We start from the raw sequence: 16,260 nt of genomic DNA on the forward strand, positions 1-16,260 counted from the left end.
AAGCTTTCATAAAGTCAGGCCAGCTGCAGAGTAGTTCCCTTTCCTGGCTAAGGAGATGAACTGCCAACAAAAGGTAATAAAAGCGTCTTTGCATCCAACAGTGTTTGCCAAACCAGTTTCCCCTTCCTGATCTTCTCCATCTCCAAATGGCAGCAGCTTTGTAATGTCCAAATTACGTACCAGGATCAGAAGATAGTATCTGTCTTACTTCCTATGTTTACAGAGATGTACCTTCTTTCAAGGAATTAAATTCCATGAAAAGGTTTAAAAGTAAATGAATCCATCCATGAAAGCAGCTCTATCATAACACAGGTCACTCAATAAACAGTTTCCAGTAAGTTCACCAAGATCAGCATACACAAGAATGTTTCTACAGCCTATTTCAAGCAGCAATGACCCAGATAAGCTGTCAAGAGTCAAAGACACTGCGATTTTATACTGATTTTTATGCTATTTGTCTTCAGAAAAAATACTGAAGAAAATGACAGGGCTTCCTGCAGACTAGTTTTAAAATGGAAACTAGACAATGTTTCCAAAGGGGGAAAAAAAGCAGAGTATTACATCAAGGTATTTTCAAAACTTGAGTGGTGAAGTCATAAGAACCAGGTTCAGACAACTGAGATAATAACTGTACCTGATCAGAGCAGGACTTTTTGAAGAAATACTGCTAGCTCCTTTCTGTTGCACTGGCAACCTTTCACTTTACTTGAAAAAGCTCAGAACATGATTTTGCTGCTGAAACACAGCTGAAGATACTTGCTCTGGAAAAGCTGATGTGAAAGGAGAACAGGATCTCAAGGCAAGGGAGGCAGAAGCATCTACTTTGACATTAACCCCTTTCTTCCATCTCAAAACAGTTAACTCTTAGGCTGCCATATACAACCACTTCAATCCAGGCTGCCATAGACCAGTAGCCTAGCAAGCAGTTTTGTTGCTTCTACCTTCCTCTACCTCCATGGAGATGGACAGGAAAAGAATCATCTATTTATTTGAAAAACAAAATTTTTTTTGACATATTAAAAGTTTTATGCTTACCTGCTTTCCTTTTGTATCTTGTGATTATAAAGTAGGAAACTATATAGAGAACAGCAAATAGGAGAAAACAAATCTGGAAAAAAAAATTACATTTATTAGGTCATGAAGAAATGTCTAGATTATAATAAGCAGTAAATCTAGTCTGAACAATTTAAAATTGAATGCAGATCAACAGGAACATATTTTTCGTAAATTTCAAGACTTATGTTTTATATCTTATTAACAGAAAATTAAACCCATTAAAACAGCTTGATTAGATAATAGTTATTGCATCAATTATATGGTCAGCAAGTTTTACTCTAAAATTAAGATAAAAGCCTTATTCACAGTGTGATTTTGAGGGACGGGTGAGTGGAGTGGGGTAGGCTGTTTTTGAAGTTTGAATCCACTTGATTTGTAAAAGTTATCAGGCTTTGGAACCCCTTCACATGTACCTTAAGGGTAATTGTATTTTATATAATGGGCTCTTGAGGATCTATTTTGTCAACACATGTGGAAAGAAACAAACACGTTTACTATTTGCATCCTGTCTTGAATCAAACGAATTCCAGGCAACAACACACACGAGAGTCTCATGCCTACAGTGGATGTCCAAGCACAAGCTCATCAAGCACAATGTTTCCTTCACAGTCAGAAGACAAGGACACAACTTCCCTTCTCATAAGGTTGGTGGTTTATTTAGGTCAGATGCACCTTCAGCCCACAGTGCCTCAGATCAAATTGTTATAAGATTTAGCACTACAACTACAATATAGTAAAGATAAGACCAAAACACCTACAAAAATGCTGGAAATCTTACAGGAAAGAAATTGAACAGCAGGAAAGTTTTAACCCTCCAAACCTTTGCGAGGTAAAAAAACAAAAACAAACCCACACATTTTATTTGCTCCTGAATGAGACATCAGTGGCTCAACACTGCTTCCTTAATCCTGGGTGCCTACACCTATTAAAACATGAGTGAGTCAGAAATGCAACAAGAAGAAAGCATGCCATTCTGTTTTGGAAATTTTATTCGCTGGACAATAGCTGACCTGTTTCTTTAAGCTATCATTTTTAGATTTGTTGCCTTTAAGACTCACTGTCTTAAAAAAATCAAGAGCAGAAAGGCTATCCTAAGAGGAAGAGAAAAATGAAAGTGAAGGTAGTGATGATAGCCCTGATAAATCTGCATCTAAATAACAATACTGCATCCAAATCAGCAAATCACAGTGGAGAAAAATGTACTCATAAAAGACTTTCTAAGAAATACTGATAAATATAAACAGAAAGGGTTATTTTTCTGATGTAGTCAGACATTTCAGATTTTAAAAAACCAAGCATAAACAAGTATGACATGAGTATGGCATTTGGGTGACTTCCAGGTGCCTCCCAGAAGTACAACAGTGCTCTAAGTCTGAACGTGGCAGCCCAGCTCATTCTCTGTGCAGGAAACACACAGCAGCAACACCCAAAATACAGGCACTGAAAATGAGATTTCATAACTAGATCTCTGAATTCTGGTCTTTAATCTGAATAGAGCTTACGACTCCAACTTTCTTAACAATTCCTCAAAGAAGAGAAAGTTTTGATAAAGAATCCAGTCCTTTAAATAAGTAATTCTAAAGAATGTTATTAAGATTTAATAAAAAAAAGTTGGTATATTTTTGAAACAGGGAGAACAAAACAAACTGAGAACAACCTTGGTTTTTCAGAGTACTCTGACACAGCTCGTCCTGTCAGTGTTGGAAAATGCAACACCAGTGCTGAAAGAGAATCCTTCTCTAAGCTTCCAGTTCCTCTGAAAACTAGATCAAGGCTACAGCTAGAGACATCTATCTAATTTTAGGCACCCACTTTTGAAAATCAGGTATCACATACACAGGGTAAGTGAATTCTTTAAAAATCTGTCAGATGCAAATAACATGGTGTAACCTATGTAAAAGAAGAATACAGCCAAGATCATTTTTGGTTTAATTTTATTTAAAACAAGAATAAAAATTACTGCAATCTTGTTTACACCTTCAAATAGAACATATGACCTTTATTCTATCCGTGATAGCAAGGTTACAATGAAAATGTGGGTCTGCAATTACAAGGCACCACTGAGATAACTGAGGTATTTTGAGGGCAAAGCAGACAAAAGCTGCCCAGTAACACAAACTGTCAAATGCTGGATTTCTGGTTTTAGATAACAGCTACTCTGCAACCCAGCAATAAGGGGTAACCCTACATCCTGGTGTAATTTTCCCTCTACTTCTGTCAGATTCGAGAACAATTTGGTAAATGTTTGATAAAGCTGTTTATTACTGAAAATTCACAAAATTTTGCAATTATTGGCAAGAAAATAAATTCTAGTAAGCAAAAGCTTTATGATCTTTAAAAAGAACTCGGATTAAAAGTCCTTCATACTGACCAAAACAAGTTAAACAGCAAACTCAGATATATTACTGCAGTCTCAATTTATACTCAGTGAAACCTCTGATCCTGAACTGTTTCTAACCATGCATTCTGAATAGCTTTCTGAAGGAAACAGCTCAAGTCAGCATCCCAACTATTTTTAGAGTGGAACTCAGTTAAGCTGGGGAAAAGGAATGTGTAGTCTATGATAGCTGAAGAATAGGCTCCACTATCCTGTCAACACTACAACCCTGGGTTCTCATTCCTCATATTGTTGTTTGTTTCAGGATATTTTTATATTAGGAAAAAAACATCCAGCCTTGTTTGTATTTGCTATAGTTTCAATTTGTGTTTCTCAATTATGAGTGGATGGGCTTGTATGCAGCATTCCAGGTAAGATTTTACAGCTGTATGTAACAGCACTAAGCCCTTCTTGCTGCACTGAAAACAGTTCCACACTCACCTGAGAATCACACTGGTAACTCAGCATTAACATCCTCTCAATGGATCCATCAGCATTGTCCTACCCAATTGCTTCCAGCAGAACAGCTCTCAAGTTTCAACAGAAACTTGGGTTTAGGGTTCAATTTCGTCACCATGTCTTTTCCTGTTTTTTTTTTAACCACAATTTAATGTCACACCACATATAATCATCTATCAATTCAATTTCTAATCACTTACTAAAAACCACAGGTAGTCATACTGAAATAAGGCACTAATCACAAAAGTGAACACCATACACAAAACAAGATTGATACCTTCAGTAAAAACAAACATTTAAGAGCCTACCTATATTCTGTAAACTCCATCTTTCCTTCAGAAACTACTGTGTGTGTCAGTATTGGAGGCAACACTGGAATACAATGTTAAATCCAAATTATATTGCAAATTGTTTCCAACCAAAAAGCTGTGATTTATGCCATCCCTCATCTCTACAACAAAAAAGGATGCTGCAAATACAACAAATAAATCTAGGAGAAGCTATATTCCTCAGATTCCCAAGTTCTCTGCAAGCAGTTTTTCACTGGAGCTCAAATGAAGCTTTTTTTTGGTTTTACCTGGGGAGACAGTCAAGACATTGTGCAGAGAATGTACCCAATTGTGATGAAAAAGGATTTCTGACATCTCCCACTTCACAAGAAATAATACCTTTCAGTCAAAGTTTGTTTCCTTAAATTCATTCGAAATTTGAGGGACAAAGTAGTTGTGGATCTGTTGCCATAATTAAACTGGGAAGCTATTTTAAACCAGGGTACATTCCGACCTTACAGGGGAAATACACTCAGTCCACATTTGACCAGGTGAATCAAAATATAAAGGAAATTACAAGGAGCTTAAGAATTGTCTATGTTTATAGCCAAGCAGTCAACCAAAGCAATTCTTAATAATTCTTGATGTGTTTGTGTGTGTCCCCTCCACACCTCTTAGTAATTGAAAACAAGACACAGGGATTCTGTGCCACATCCCAGGGCTCTTTTTTAACATATGGCACATTAAGAAATCTTTAAATCCCAAGCATATAATTCATTTACATCTCTTCCCATGGAATAAATACAACCTCTCGTAGGACAAGGAAAAAGAAACCTGTCTTCCCCTGAAGCCCTTAATCTTTATTCAGGAAAGGAAGTGCCTTCTGCTCCTGCTTAGATTACACACCAGACACACTAGGAAAGGCTGCTTCTCGAGACACTGCACTACATTCTCATGTCTCTTGTAAGCAACTGCTCCATAGTGTCATACCTTTGGATCTCTCATCCAAAGGTATCCAAGTATAATCCACATCATACTTTTGGATCTGTACCACACAGCTCCCAACTCCTGTGAAAATGGAGCTGGAGATTACCTGCATAGTATGTGCCTTTAAGGGGCCAGCAGTGAAGGGGCCAGCATTAACAGTCTGAACTAGGTCACATTACATTGTAATTATCCCACTGATAATTACTAAGGATCAGCTGACACTAATTTGTCCATGTGGATGATCTTCAAAACTCTGGCACTGACATTCATGCCTCAGACTGGGAAAGCATCATCTTCTATTGCAAGTGTAAGAGCTACACTTTCATGCTAAGAAAGACTATGCTCAAAATGTGCAAGATGCTTTTTCCCTCTTACAAACAAGATTCAACCATTTTTTACAACTTCAATTTGTGTGTGTGCACATTAAAAGCTGCATTTTCATGTACAGGATTCTATTTATATAACATGGAATTATTCCCAACTGTTGTGAGGGAACTATATTTCACATTAGGAAAAAAGCATATAGATGCCTTGTCCAGTAACTGTTCATTATCTCTCAGTCAGTGTGCCCTGGTAGCACAAACCTTAAAGAGCATCCCTGGCTGAAATACCTGAAGCCAAGCCAATAATCATGGGAAGTAATTCTCTCTCTCTCCAAGCAGTATTCACTCTGTCACATGTAGTTGCTGTGTCTAGCTCTGAGCCACCAGTACAGGAGAGAAGTTAGTAACTGCAGAAAGGATGATCCCCAATGGTCAGGAGGCTGCAACACTGGCCTGGTGCAGACAGGCTGAAGGACCTCAGTGTGCTCAGCCTGAGGATAACAAGGCTTCAGGAGGACCTGACAGCAGCTTACCAGTACCTACGGGGAGGTCATTAAAAAGAGAGCTGAGCTCTTGACCATGATGTCAGTGGGAGGATGAGACAGGAGGTAAGAAGAAATCTCCTCCATGAGGAGAGCCAAGCAGTGGAACCAGTTGTCCAGCAAGGCTGCACAATCTCCATTCCTGGAGGTTTTTGAGCCCTAAGCAATTTGATACCATAGCTGAGCCTCCCCTGAGCAGGAGCCTGGGGTCCCACTCTGCCTTATTTTCTAGTTTCCTGACTAAATAAGTACTGTTATAAACTTAGTCACTTCATAATTTATACCATTCTCCAGGTCATTTATGAACGTGTTTATTAAGTGTAGGCACAGGCCCCCATAGGGCTGTGTCAGGGATGTCCTCCCACTGTGGAAGAGCAAGATATGCTGCAGAACAACTTTTAGAGCAAGGAACCAGCACAGAACTCCTTCACAGAGAGAAGTCCCACACCTTAGTAATATTCTTTAGCTTAATATGCTTCCAAGTATGAAACACAGATTCAACCCAGGTTCATTTCCACTTGAAAAGCATCAAAGCAAATAAGTGATAGTTTCCTCCAACTTGATTGCATACTAGCATGCAGAACAGGGAGAATCTGGAGGAGCAAAAGAATAACAGCAAACAGCATTTTACAATGCCGCATATGAATGAAAGATCAAGAAGCTCCAAAAAGTACGGGAGGAAAGGAAATAACTTTAAAATGAAACAGCTGTGTCAGTATTAAAGTTATTGTTATTACAGCCACAAGCATTTCTATGCAAACGATCAACAAAACAAGGCTACAGATGTAGCAAGGAACATCTCCACTTCTAGCTGTTACTTTACAGAATGTGTTCTTTTCCTTAAACAGAAAAAACAGCACAAAAAAAAGAGAAGGCCGAGATGACTCTGGGTAATATCACCATGTAGAATATGTCTATTTACATGCTTAAGTGTTGAAAATGAAACAATATTTTGCCTGTGATTACTATTACAAAAAATACAAGTGTTGCACTTCTTGGTTTTAATTTCTGTAATAGAAAACAACAAACACAGCATTACACATCCATCTCTTACTCATATAATGCTGCTGAAGTATTTTAATGTGCATTAAAATACCACAAGCTTCCTCCTACTGTCCCATTTGGCAACTGCTTTTGTTTACTCTTAGAAAAGATGGCAGGAATAAACAGCAAGAAAATACATGTGGAGACAAGCAGTTCTGCTTGGTCTATTCCTAATAACTCAATTATCCCACTGACATCTAAAAAGCAAACAAGGCATTCCACCTGTTTTGGATGTGTCAACAGTAAGTGACTTACACCCAACAAAGCACACTAAAGAAAACTGAAACTTTTAACTATGGTCTTAGTTTGACCTCAGCATTCATTGTATCATCTGCTCTGCAAATCTCATTTTTCTCAAATGAGACATTAACTCTGCTCTGGTTAGATTAAGTTCACTTTAAACCAGCCAACCTTATACACTCGGCATGACACAGTAAATTTCATATTATGAAAAAATACCAAATATGTGCTATGACTGTCTATGACTACAGATTAATTTTGCTTATTAACACTGCCCTCCATACCTATGATTCCCCACCATATACAGTCTCTTCTCAGGACTCCTCCCTGGCTTAAAACATTTGCAAGCAGTTGACCCACTTTTTTTGGTTCCTATGTCATGATGAAATTATAAATGGTTCAGAGGCAGGTGCCTAGACTTCCTCATCTAGAAAAAACATCCAGGATCCAACAGAAAGTAAGAAACACTTAAAAATATATTCTGTGTGCTAGAAATTCTGCTGAAGATAAAAAACAGTTTCTACAGCCCTTCAGTGAAAAATGTTTTTCAGCACAGGTGCAAGATTTAAAAACACTCTAGAATTAACACCAATAGCACCAACCTAGACCATGTAACAGTCTGTCCCTGAGTGAGCCATTATTCAACCCTAGAAAGTCAGGCTGTAATAATCACTTATATTAAAACTTGAGTCACACCATTAAAAATTCATTTCTGAAAAAATAACCTCCCTAAGTCTCATTCATACAGACTTGGTATCAAGACAGCTTCTTTGACTAATATTAATTTTCAGGGTAAGATGCAGAAGATCTTAGAAGACAGAGCTAATAAACTTTCTCATCCTAACACATAAAAATACTCTTCCTTGTCTTCTCACACATATATCCTGGAGCATTTTTAAGTGGCACCCCCACTCCCAAAATACAAACATACTTAAACTGCAGTATCTGTATGTTTTTGTAATTCTCACCAATTATGCAGACTCTCTACTGGATATAAGTTACTACAGTCTGAAATTCAGCAAGTATTTTAGACATGTTCCCATTGTCAAATTCAACTAAAACACATCAGCTTCAATCTTTTCCATAAATACATTAAAAATAGAAATTACAGTTAGATAATGGAAAAAATTGGATAATCAAGGCCTAAACAGACACTTAAAATCAACAGTAAAACTGAAACACCGCGTTTTGATGACAATTGTGAAGTCTATCCTGGAAATCACACAAGAAGGTAAAGAGGTAAAATATCACACATACGCTGCTTCTATCCTCTGTACATTAACCCAGCTATATGCAGACTTCGATGCCATCAAAACACATACTACCTGCTGTAGGAGCAGACATGATTTGGAAATAGAGAAAAGAAAACATAGACCTGTAAAGTATTTTGCAGTTAATCAAAATTTTCAAAAATTATCCAAGTGTTCAAATATTAAAACAGTACAAAGCACAGAGCTCTCTCTTGAAATCATGTTGATGGTAGTTAGAAACAACTTTCAACATATCCAGCTAATCAAAAACCTAGAAATCTCTGTCTGGGGAGCAACACTATTATACATGAATATTCAACTCCTAGCTGACAAAACAGCAACATGAGTTTTGACACCGTCTTTCTGAGAGTCAATTGGGTCCCAAAGAGCACAGGTCAAAGCTGCTGAAAGTGTGAAGCAATCTCACCTGTCACATGAATGCCTAATCAGGGGGTTAGAGCAGCACTTGTTCCAGGTCACCTCTACATGGCTCTGCTCACCCTCCACAGGGATGCAACAACCAAGGCTGGTTATCATTAAATGCATAAAAACAAACTCCAGTCACCACTTTCAGAAGTTTCTCCTCTTCCTGTGTTAGAAGTTGTATACAAATTCTTGAACACAATTGTTCCTAAAAAGGCAGTGCCCCAAGTCATTTGACAGCACATGGGTACATGAAATAATCAGTGGTTTTCAAGGCAAGGGGGAGAGAATGGGAGTAGAGAGAGATGCAGAAGTTAAGACCTCCTCAACAAAAGTTATCACTGTTCTCTTAAATGAGGATAAATACTAAATTAAATAGGAAATGCTTAGAGATAGGAAAGGAGAAAGTAGTTCAGTTTAGAAGAAAGAAAAGAAAAAAAAAACCACTTCAAATACAACCAATAAACTTATTCTGAAAGGAATGTTTTCTTTAGTCTTCCTTAACCCAAAATTCTATGTCTACAGAACTGAGCTCTTAATTTCTTATCATAATGCCACTGGCAATGTGCTTCAGATTCTCTCTCCACTCTGGCTTTACCACAATTTCCTTTGCTACTCTGGCCATCTGCTCACCTATCTCCCAACCCTCTTTAATCTCTCTGAAAACACCTATTTCCAGAGGGTCTTGTGCTAATAAACTCAAGTACACTCAGCAACCTCCTCACAGCAAAGACCGAGTTGTTATTACAACCCTCTCATCTCCCAGTTATATCTTACCCAGTCCCTCACTCCATGCCCAGCCACTCAAACAAAACCCAAGGTGGATATGTTTGCTTTGGTCACACTATGAAAAGCTGGTTTTGTTTGCTGTCAGTTCTTCTGCGCTTCATTACATTTTCTCAAGTCTAATTACACCTCAATACAAAATTTTCTTAAACATATGCCTGTACCCTCCATGAAGTGTGCTGCCCTTTTGGTCAACTCCTCCTCCAAAGAAACACACCAGCAACTTGAAAGGAATTAGTTTGAACTGTAACTAATTGCATATTTTTACACTTCAGCCTTCCATGCTTATTTTACATAAACAGAAATAGTGGAACTCTACAAAAGCTGCTTCTGTTTTGGGAATAAGTATCTCTCTCCACTCGTCTATGCCAAGTATTTTGAGATGCCTATTGATTCCAGATGGATCCACAGTGCTGATCCCCAGGACCAACAGCCAGAAGATGATTCATCACTTCTTCAAGTTCAGTACAGCAACCATGTTTACAAGTAAAGATATACGTTTACGATGACAGAATTATGCCAATATTTTATATATTTAATTATGTTAAATGTGCACCAATCTTTCAGCTTTATGTCCCTCATCACTGCTACAAGTACTCCTTTATTCAGTTACAAATCTTTCCCAAAATATTTAAGGGAAAAAAGAAAAAAGAAGCAATATTAAGAAATCCAGGCAAAGCTATTTTCTGAAATACAAGTATTTAAGATATAAAGTAGTCCTCAAGTTTTCAGTGTACAAGTAAAAAAAATTGAAAGGCATCTTTTTTTAATAAAAGATAAACTTGCATAAGCATGCAAACAAAAACATTTCAGTATTTATAATAAATTTGTTCTTACAAATCACCCATGCTTCTAATCATCACTTTCTTCCTGGCCCACTATCAAAATATCATCACTGCTGGCAGAAAAAAGGGTCTGTGAAAAAGCTCAGTTTTTTAAGTATACACAACTGGTCAGAAACAGGAGCCCACTAGCAACAGAAGTGCTCAAACCAGCTCCCTTGTTTTACATCCCTACAGAGGGCAAATGCCAGCAGTAATCACACTGTATTAATAGAAGAAATAAAGAAATTAAGTTTCTTAGAATAATTATCATGTGAAGCCTGCACCCCTGAAAACATTTAGTCTTTCAAATGGAAGTGTATCACATTTAACATTAAATGCTGTATTATACCAGTTTCAATATCTGCCTGAACTGGCATGAAACACTTAAAAGTTATAATAGCAGTTATATAAAATATATAAAATGTTCAAATACAAATTTGAACATTTTCTGCCAGGACCGATTTTTTTTTCATTACATATTTAATAAACTTATTTCCAAATATACTCACTCTGTTTATTCTTAAGCTTCCTAAATAGCAGTTCTATGGTGCTAATAATAGAACCTAGCAGTTCTGTTGTGTTCTTCCACAGTCTTCCCCACACTACAAATGCAAGCACAGTGTATTTATTTTGCCAAGGAACCCTCATAACCAGGTATCCATGTATATTCTTACATACTCAAAATCCTACATTTTTTAAGTGGAAAAAGAATTTAAAAATTTAGCTTGTATTTTTAAAAATATTTTAAAAATATTTTTAAAAATACAAGCTAATACTGCAGAATAAAAGACTCAAATTGGAAAAAAAAAGCAAGTTCATATTCTAACAAGTAAACCCAGGGGACCACGAAGAGGCTCAACCATTGCACTTGTTCCATTTACATTTGAAATAAACAGTTCACAACAATACCAGCGGAACATGAACCCTTTATAAACAGGCATAGTAACAGGACCCAAGAGAAAAGCAGTTCCCTAGAAGTTCAAATATTTTCCATGGATGTGCAAGATCTCAGCAAATTATAAATTAAAGGACCAAGAAAGGTAAAGTAACAGAACATTGTCCTGCCTTTACAACTCTTTCATATGAATACTGACCAAGTACAGAACACAAACCCTTTTCTGTACTTTGCAGTCCACTAAAGCTGCTTTTCGAAAATATGCCCCTTTTAGACAGAACTGAGCATGACTCTGGCTTTGTTGAAGTCAAGGATCTCACTGGCTCCAAGAAAACTCTTGGCTGTGCCACGTCTCTGACACTGGGTCACCAGCTCACAGTCTCCACACTTACTTCATTGTATCTGAATTTTAAAGTTCAGACTCAGACCAACTCTGAGTCTTGGTGTTTTCAACAACTGTTCGAACCAGCAGATCCTCTATAGAGCAGATTCATGTTTGAAGAGCCATTCCAAAACCAGAGCCACACCTGATTAGGGAGTTAACCACCTTCTAGTAGCACAGACCATCCTCATGAAGCAACAAAATCCAAGGCAGATGATTTTGTTGCAAACAGGCACCCTCTTGAAAAACAAGTGCCATACAGACACTCCAAATGAGGTCAAGAGCAAACAGGTCTGAGTTAAATTAAGCATTAAGCCACTGAGTCACCTCAAAAGCAGATGAAGGATGTATTTTTTAAAAAATAATCTTTTACTAACCTTGCTCAATCTATAAAGATGTGTCAGAAATAATTGTTTTTTGAAGATGGAATTAGCAAAAGTTAGCACCTGCACAAAGAGACAGGCATCACCACCGAAAGGATAACAAGCCTTGAATTTTTTTTATGTTACACAACTTTATGGAAAACTATGTAGCTTGCCAGTTCAGAGAATACATGAAACAGAAATAAAGCATTAGACCGAAGCTAAACTCAGCGTGCCCTTAGGATTTCATCAGAAAGCACAATATAGAAATTCTGTATTCAAAGAAAATTTGTAAGAGAAAAGTGAAAAGGATTTTCTTTTCAACTACATCATCTTACTTTGATTTCTCTCATCAATGTGTCATTTAGCTTTAAGTTAAGACTGTGCCACACAACTAGTTCTTCAAAGACACTTCTTACAGACAAATTTATCTTGCTCCCAACAGGCATAGAGAGGTCTCCTCTGCTGTAATATTCCACAACAAACTGGAATTGAATGGTTTGGGCTGGAAGGGACCTTAAATACCATCTGTATCCCTGGGCAGGGAAAACTTCCGCTAGACCTCAAATCCCCATCCAAACTGGCCTGGAACACTGCCAGGGATGGGGTACCCACAACTTTTCTGGGCAACCTGTGCCAGAGCCTCACCACACTCACAGTAGAGAATTTCTTCCCAATATCTAATCTAAGCCTATCCCACCCCAATTTCAAGCCACTACCTCTTGTAATGTCAAATGCTTCTCTTAACTGCTCTGCTGCCCCCAGCCCACCTGCAGCTGGAATCAAGGTTTAATGCATGTGTCAGAATGGAATATGTTCCCTGCTCCAGCTGAGGAACTGATGATTACACCCACTACCCACACAACAACTGTCTATTTGCATATTTTAAGAAATTCTATTCACTATGTAACTTCATGAGCAGCAAGGGTAAGAATGGTAAGGAGAGGATGTTAACATAATTGCACATGTAAGCAACATACTCTGTGCTCCAGCATGCTCAGACTAACCACAAATGCACTCAATATTTGCAATATTCTCCTGCAGCTGTGTGGGAGCCACAGGAGGCTGCACACTCAGCTAGGGGTGGCAGCACTTCATGCACTCATAAAACCTTGTGGTGTTCCAACATAAATTAAAAACAAGATCACAACTGTACCAGTGTATAATTTAAAAGGCAACATTGTTATTATTATTCCCACTGATTAAACAATAACAAAGGTGGACTGTGATCAATGTTAAGATCAAAGAAAAGTTTCAAGAGCAAGATTATTCTGAATCCACTGTCCAAATAAAACAACACTGCACCTCTACAATATGAGTTACTGATGTCCTGTGTGATTTCTCATATAGCTACACCAGTAGGAAGACTTATCAATTGCTCTGGAGAGGCTGAAATAGTCCCACTAACTTTGGAGAAGTACCTGCAGTACAGATAAACTAGTTCTTTAAGAATTTAATAGACTTCACTACTTCTAAGGCTGCACACAGCCATTCCTTCAGACTCAAAAATCTGTGTTTCCTACTGAATAAAACCACAATATATACCATCCAATTTATCAGAACAAGACTCTGGTGAAAGTAAGTAGGAGATAATTAGCGCACAATGGAATACAAATGGAAAAACAGACATGAGGGAAAAGAAAGATTTGTACATACATTCATGTTTTCATACCACAGAGGTGATTAAGATAATACTTAGAGCCTTCTTTACAAAGAAGTATTTTACTTTTTGTGCCCCTCCACTAGTCGTGGCTTCCAGGACATATACTACATCCATGCCCAAAGAAGAGATATTCAAAAAAATCCCACAAAGTAGCTGTTCTTCTCAGAGGCTTGTTTTGAACTCTTCAGAAAAAAACACTGCAGAAATAGAATATTTCACAAGAAAGGTCTTAACATGCATTCATATACTATACAAGAGTAATTAATACATTCCAAGCAAGTCTGCTATCAAGTGACCCAGCCATAGCACTACATAAATCAGTTAACCATGGTATTTTAGAGTCTCCCAACAAGGCTGAAAAACACTTAAAGCTAAATAATGAAATCTTATTTTAATTCAATAAATCAGTTTTTTCCCCCAGACAACAGGGATGGCAAAAAATTACATTATTCCCTTGCTGAGCCCGGACAGCACGTTCACAGGGCACAGTGCTGCATATCTTCCTTGTGCAGCCTGTATTTCCTTCCTGGAATTGAAGCAGGAGAGACACGAGCCCCATCAAAACACCTCCATCAGCTTTCAATAGTCCTGAGAGCAATTACAAGGCTGTCAGAGAGGAAACTGCAACTGGTCTGTCTGCACGCAGGGTGTAGTGCTGCACCTGCCTATGGAGGGCTGAGAGAGATGGGACAGCACATGCACTGCTGGGCACTCCACTGGTTGCATGGGGCATGAGGGGTCAGGGAAAACAAAAAAGTTACACAAAGCACTGCAAACAGCCCAGCAAGGCAGGAGTATCCCAGTATGACAAGCAGTACCATGAAATTCCATGCACACCTGACGGCAACAAACTGAGGGCTGAGGTGTTCACAGAATCCTAGAATGGGTCACAATTGGAAGGGACCACAGTGGGTCACCTGGTCCAACCTCCCTGACCAAATAGGGTCATCTCAAAGCACATGGCACAGGATAACATCCAGATGTTCTTGGATACCTCCAGGGAGCCTCCACAGCTTCTCTGGGCAATCTGTTCCAGTGCATGCTCACCTGCACAGTAAAGTTCTTCCTCATGTTCAGGTGGAGCTTCCTGTGCCTCAGTTTCTGCCCACTGCCTCATCTCCTGGTGGTTAGCACCACCGAGCAGAGCCTGGTACATCCTACTGGCACCTCCCCTTTAGATGAACACATAAATGATGTCCGCTCGCAGTCATCTCTTACCGAAGCTGAGCTTCGAGGCTGTTGCACCGGTACCTGTTCCGAGAGCACCCCTATGGAGCACACAGATGCCCTGCGTGCATACACAGCATCTCCATCTTTCGCTGAAGGCACAAGGAGATAAAAACCCTCCAGAGGGCCAGCGCTTGGATCCTCCAGCTCTCGTAGCACCTCAGAGAAGGTGCATTCACCTCTCTGCCCACCAGAGACAGGCCCCTGAGTCCCTCCGGACACTAGGGCGAGGGGCAGGCAAGGACAGCGGGAGAGAGCGGGACAACCCGCCGGTACCTAGGGCTGGGGCAGAGACCAATGACAGGTCCTGACCAATCATACCATGGGTCCGCGGGGCACGGCGGCACCTACCGTGTACTCCCGCACTTGGCTGTGGAAGTTCTGCTCCCGGATCGTCACCTCGTCCGCTTCCATCCTTCATAGTACCGCGGCCCCCGCGAGCAATGGCGGCCGCCGCCGCCGCGCCTGCTCCTGCCCCGCCGGCGACGAGCGGGCCACCATGGCCGGAGGCAGCCCGGCTGCTCCCCCGGGCCCCGGCAGCTGCTGAGGGGCCCCGGCTCCGCCGCTCTATCTATGCCGTCCGGCTGGCGCGGAGGAGGAGGAGGAGGAGGAGGAAGGGCGGGAAGCGCCGCCTCAGCTCCTCCTGCTGCGTCACCGCGCAGCGACCCCGCCAGGGGCGGGAGAAGGAGAGGGCGGGGTCACGCCGCAGGGGCGTGGCTTAGCCTTAAATGGAGGGTGGGAGAAGTCACGCCCAGAGGCGGGCTAGAGGGAGGAGCGGGGAAGGGGCGGGGCCAGGTCGGCTGGGGGCGGGGCCAGGGCTGCCGGGGGCGGGGCCAGGGCTGCCGGGGGCGGGGCTGGTTTTACCGGCAAGGCCCGAGTCCCAGAATGACGGAATTGTTCAGGCAGGAAAGCCCCCCCGAGATCATCGAATCCATCCTGTGACCGAACATCACTGCGTCAGCTATACCGTGGTACTAAGTACCATGTCGTCTTTCCTTAAACACTCCCAGGAACGGTGACTCCCCCACCTCCTTCGGCTGCCCATTCCAATGTCTAACCTATCTTTTCAGTGAAGAATTTCCTCCTGATGTCCAACCTGAACTTCCCGTGGCGCACCTTAAGACTATGTCCTCATGCTGTCGGAAACAGGC

General features: G+C 40.2%; 1 protein-coding gene across 2 annotated transcripts in view; it reads right to left on the reverse strand.

Moving 5' to 3' along the window:
• Positions 1-15,788, reverse strand: part of LMBR1 (limb development membrane protein 1) — a 68,371-nt gene extending 52,583 nt beyond the window's left edge. The window contains exons 1-2 of one of the 2 annotated variants that reach the window (XM_015619152.2): positions 15,461-15,788; positions 1,036-1,108 (exon numbers count right to left, since the gene is read on the reverse strand). In XM_015619152.2, the coding sequence (XP_015474638.1) occupies positions 1,036-1,108; positions 15,461-15,523 (136 nt within the window). In that variant the 5' untranslated portion in view covers positions 15,524-15,788. The remainder of the gene's footprint in view (positions 1-1,035; positions 1,109-15,460) is intronic. The other variant, XM_033520298.1, reaches the window with a different exon arrangement.
• Positions 15,789-16,260: the final 472 nt, after the last annotated feature.

This window comes from Parus major, chromosome 2 (genome assembly GCF_001522545.3).
Source record: "Parus major isolate Abel chromosome 2, Parus_major1.1, whole genome shotgun sequence".
NCBI lineage: Eukaryota > Metazoa > Chordata > Aves > Passeriformes > Paridae > Parus > Parus major.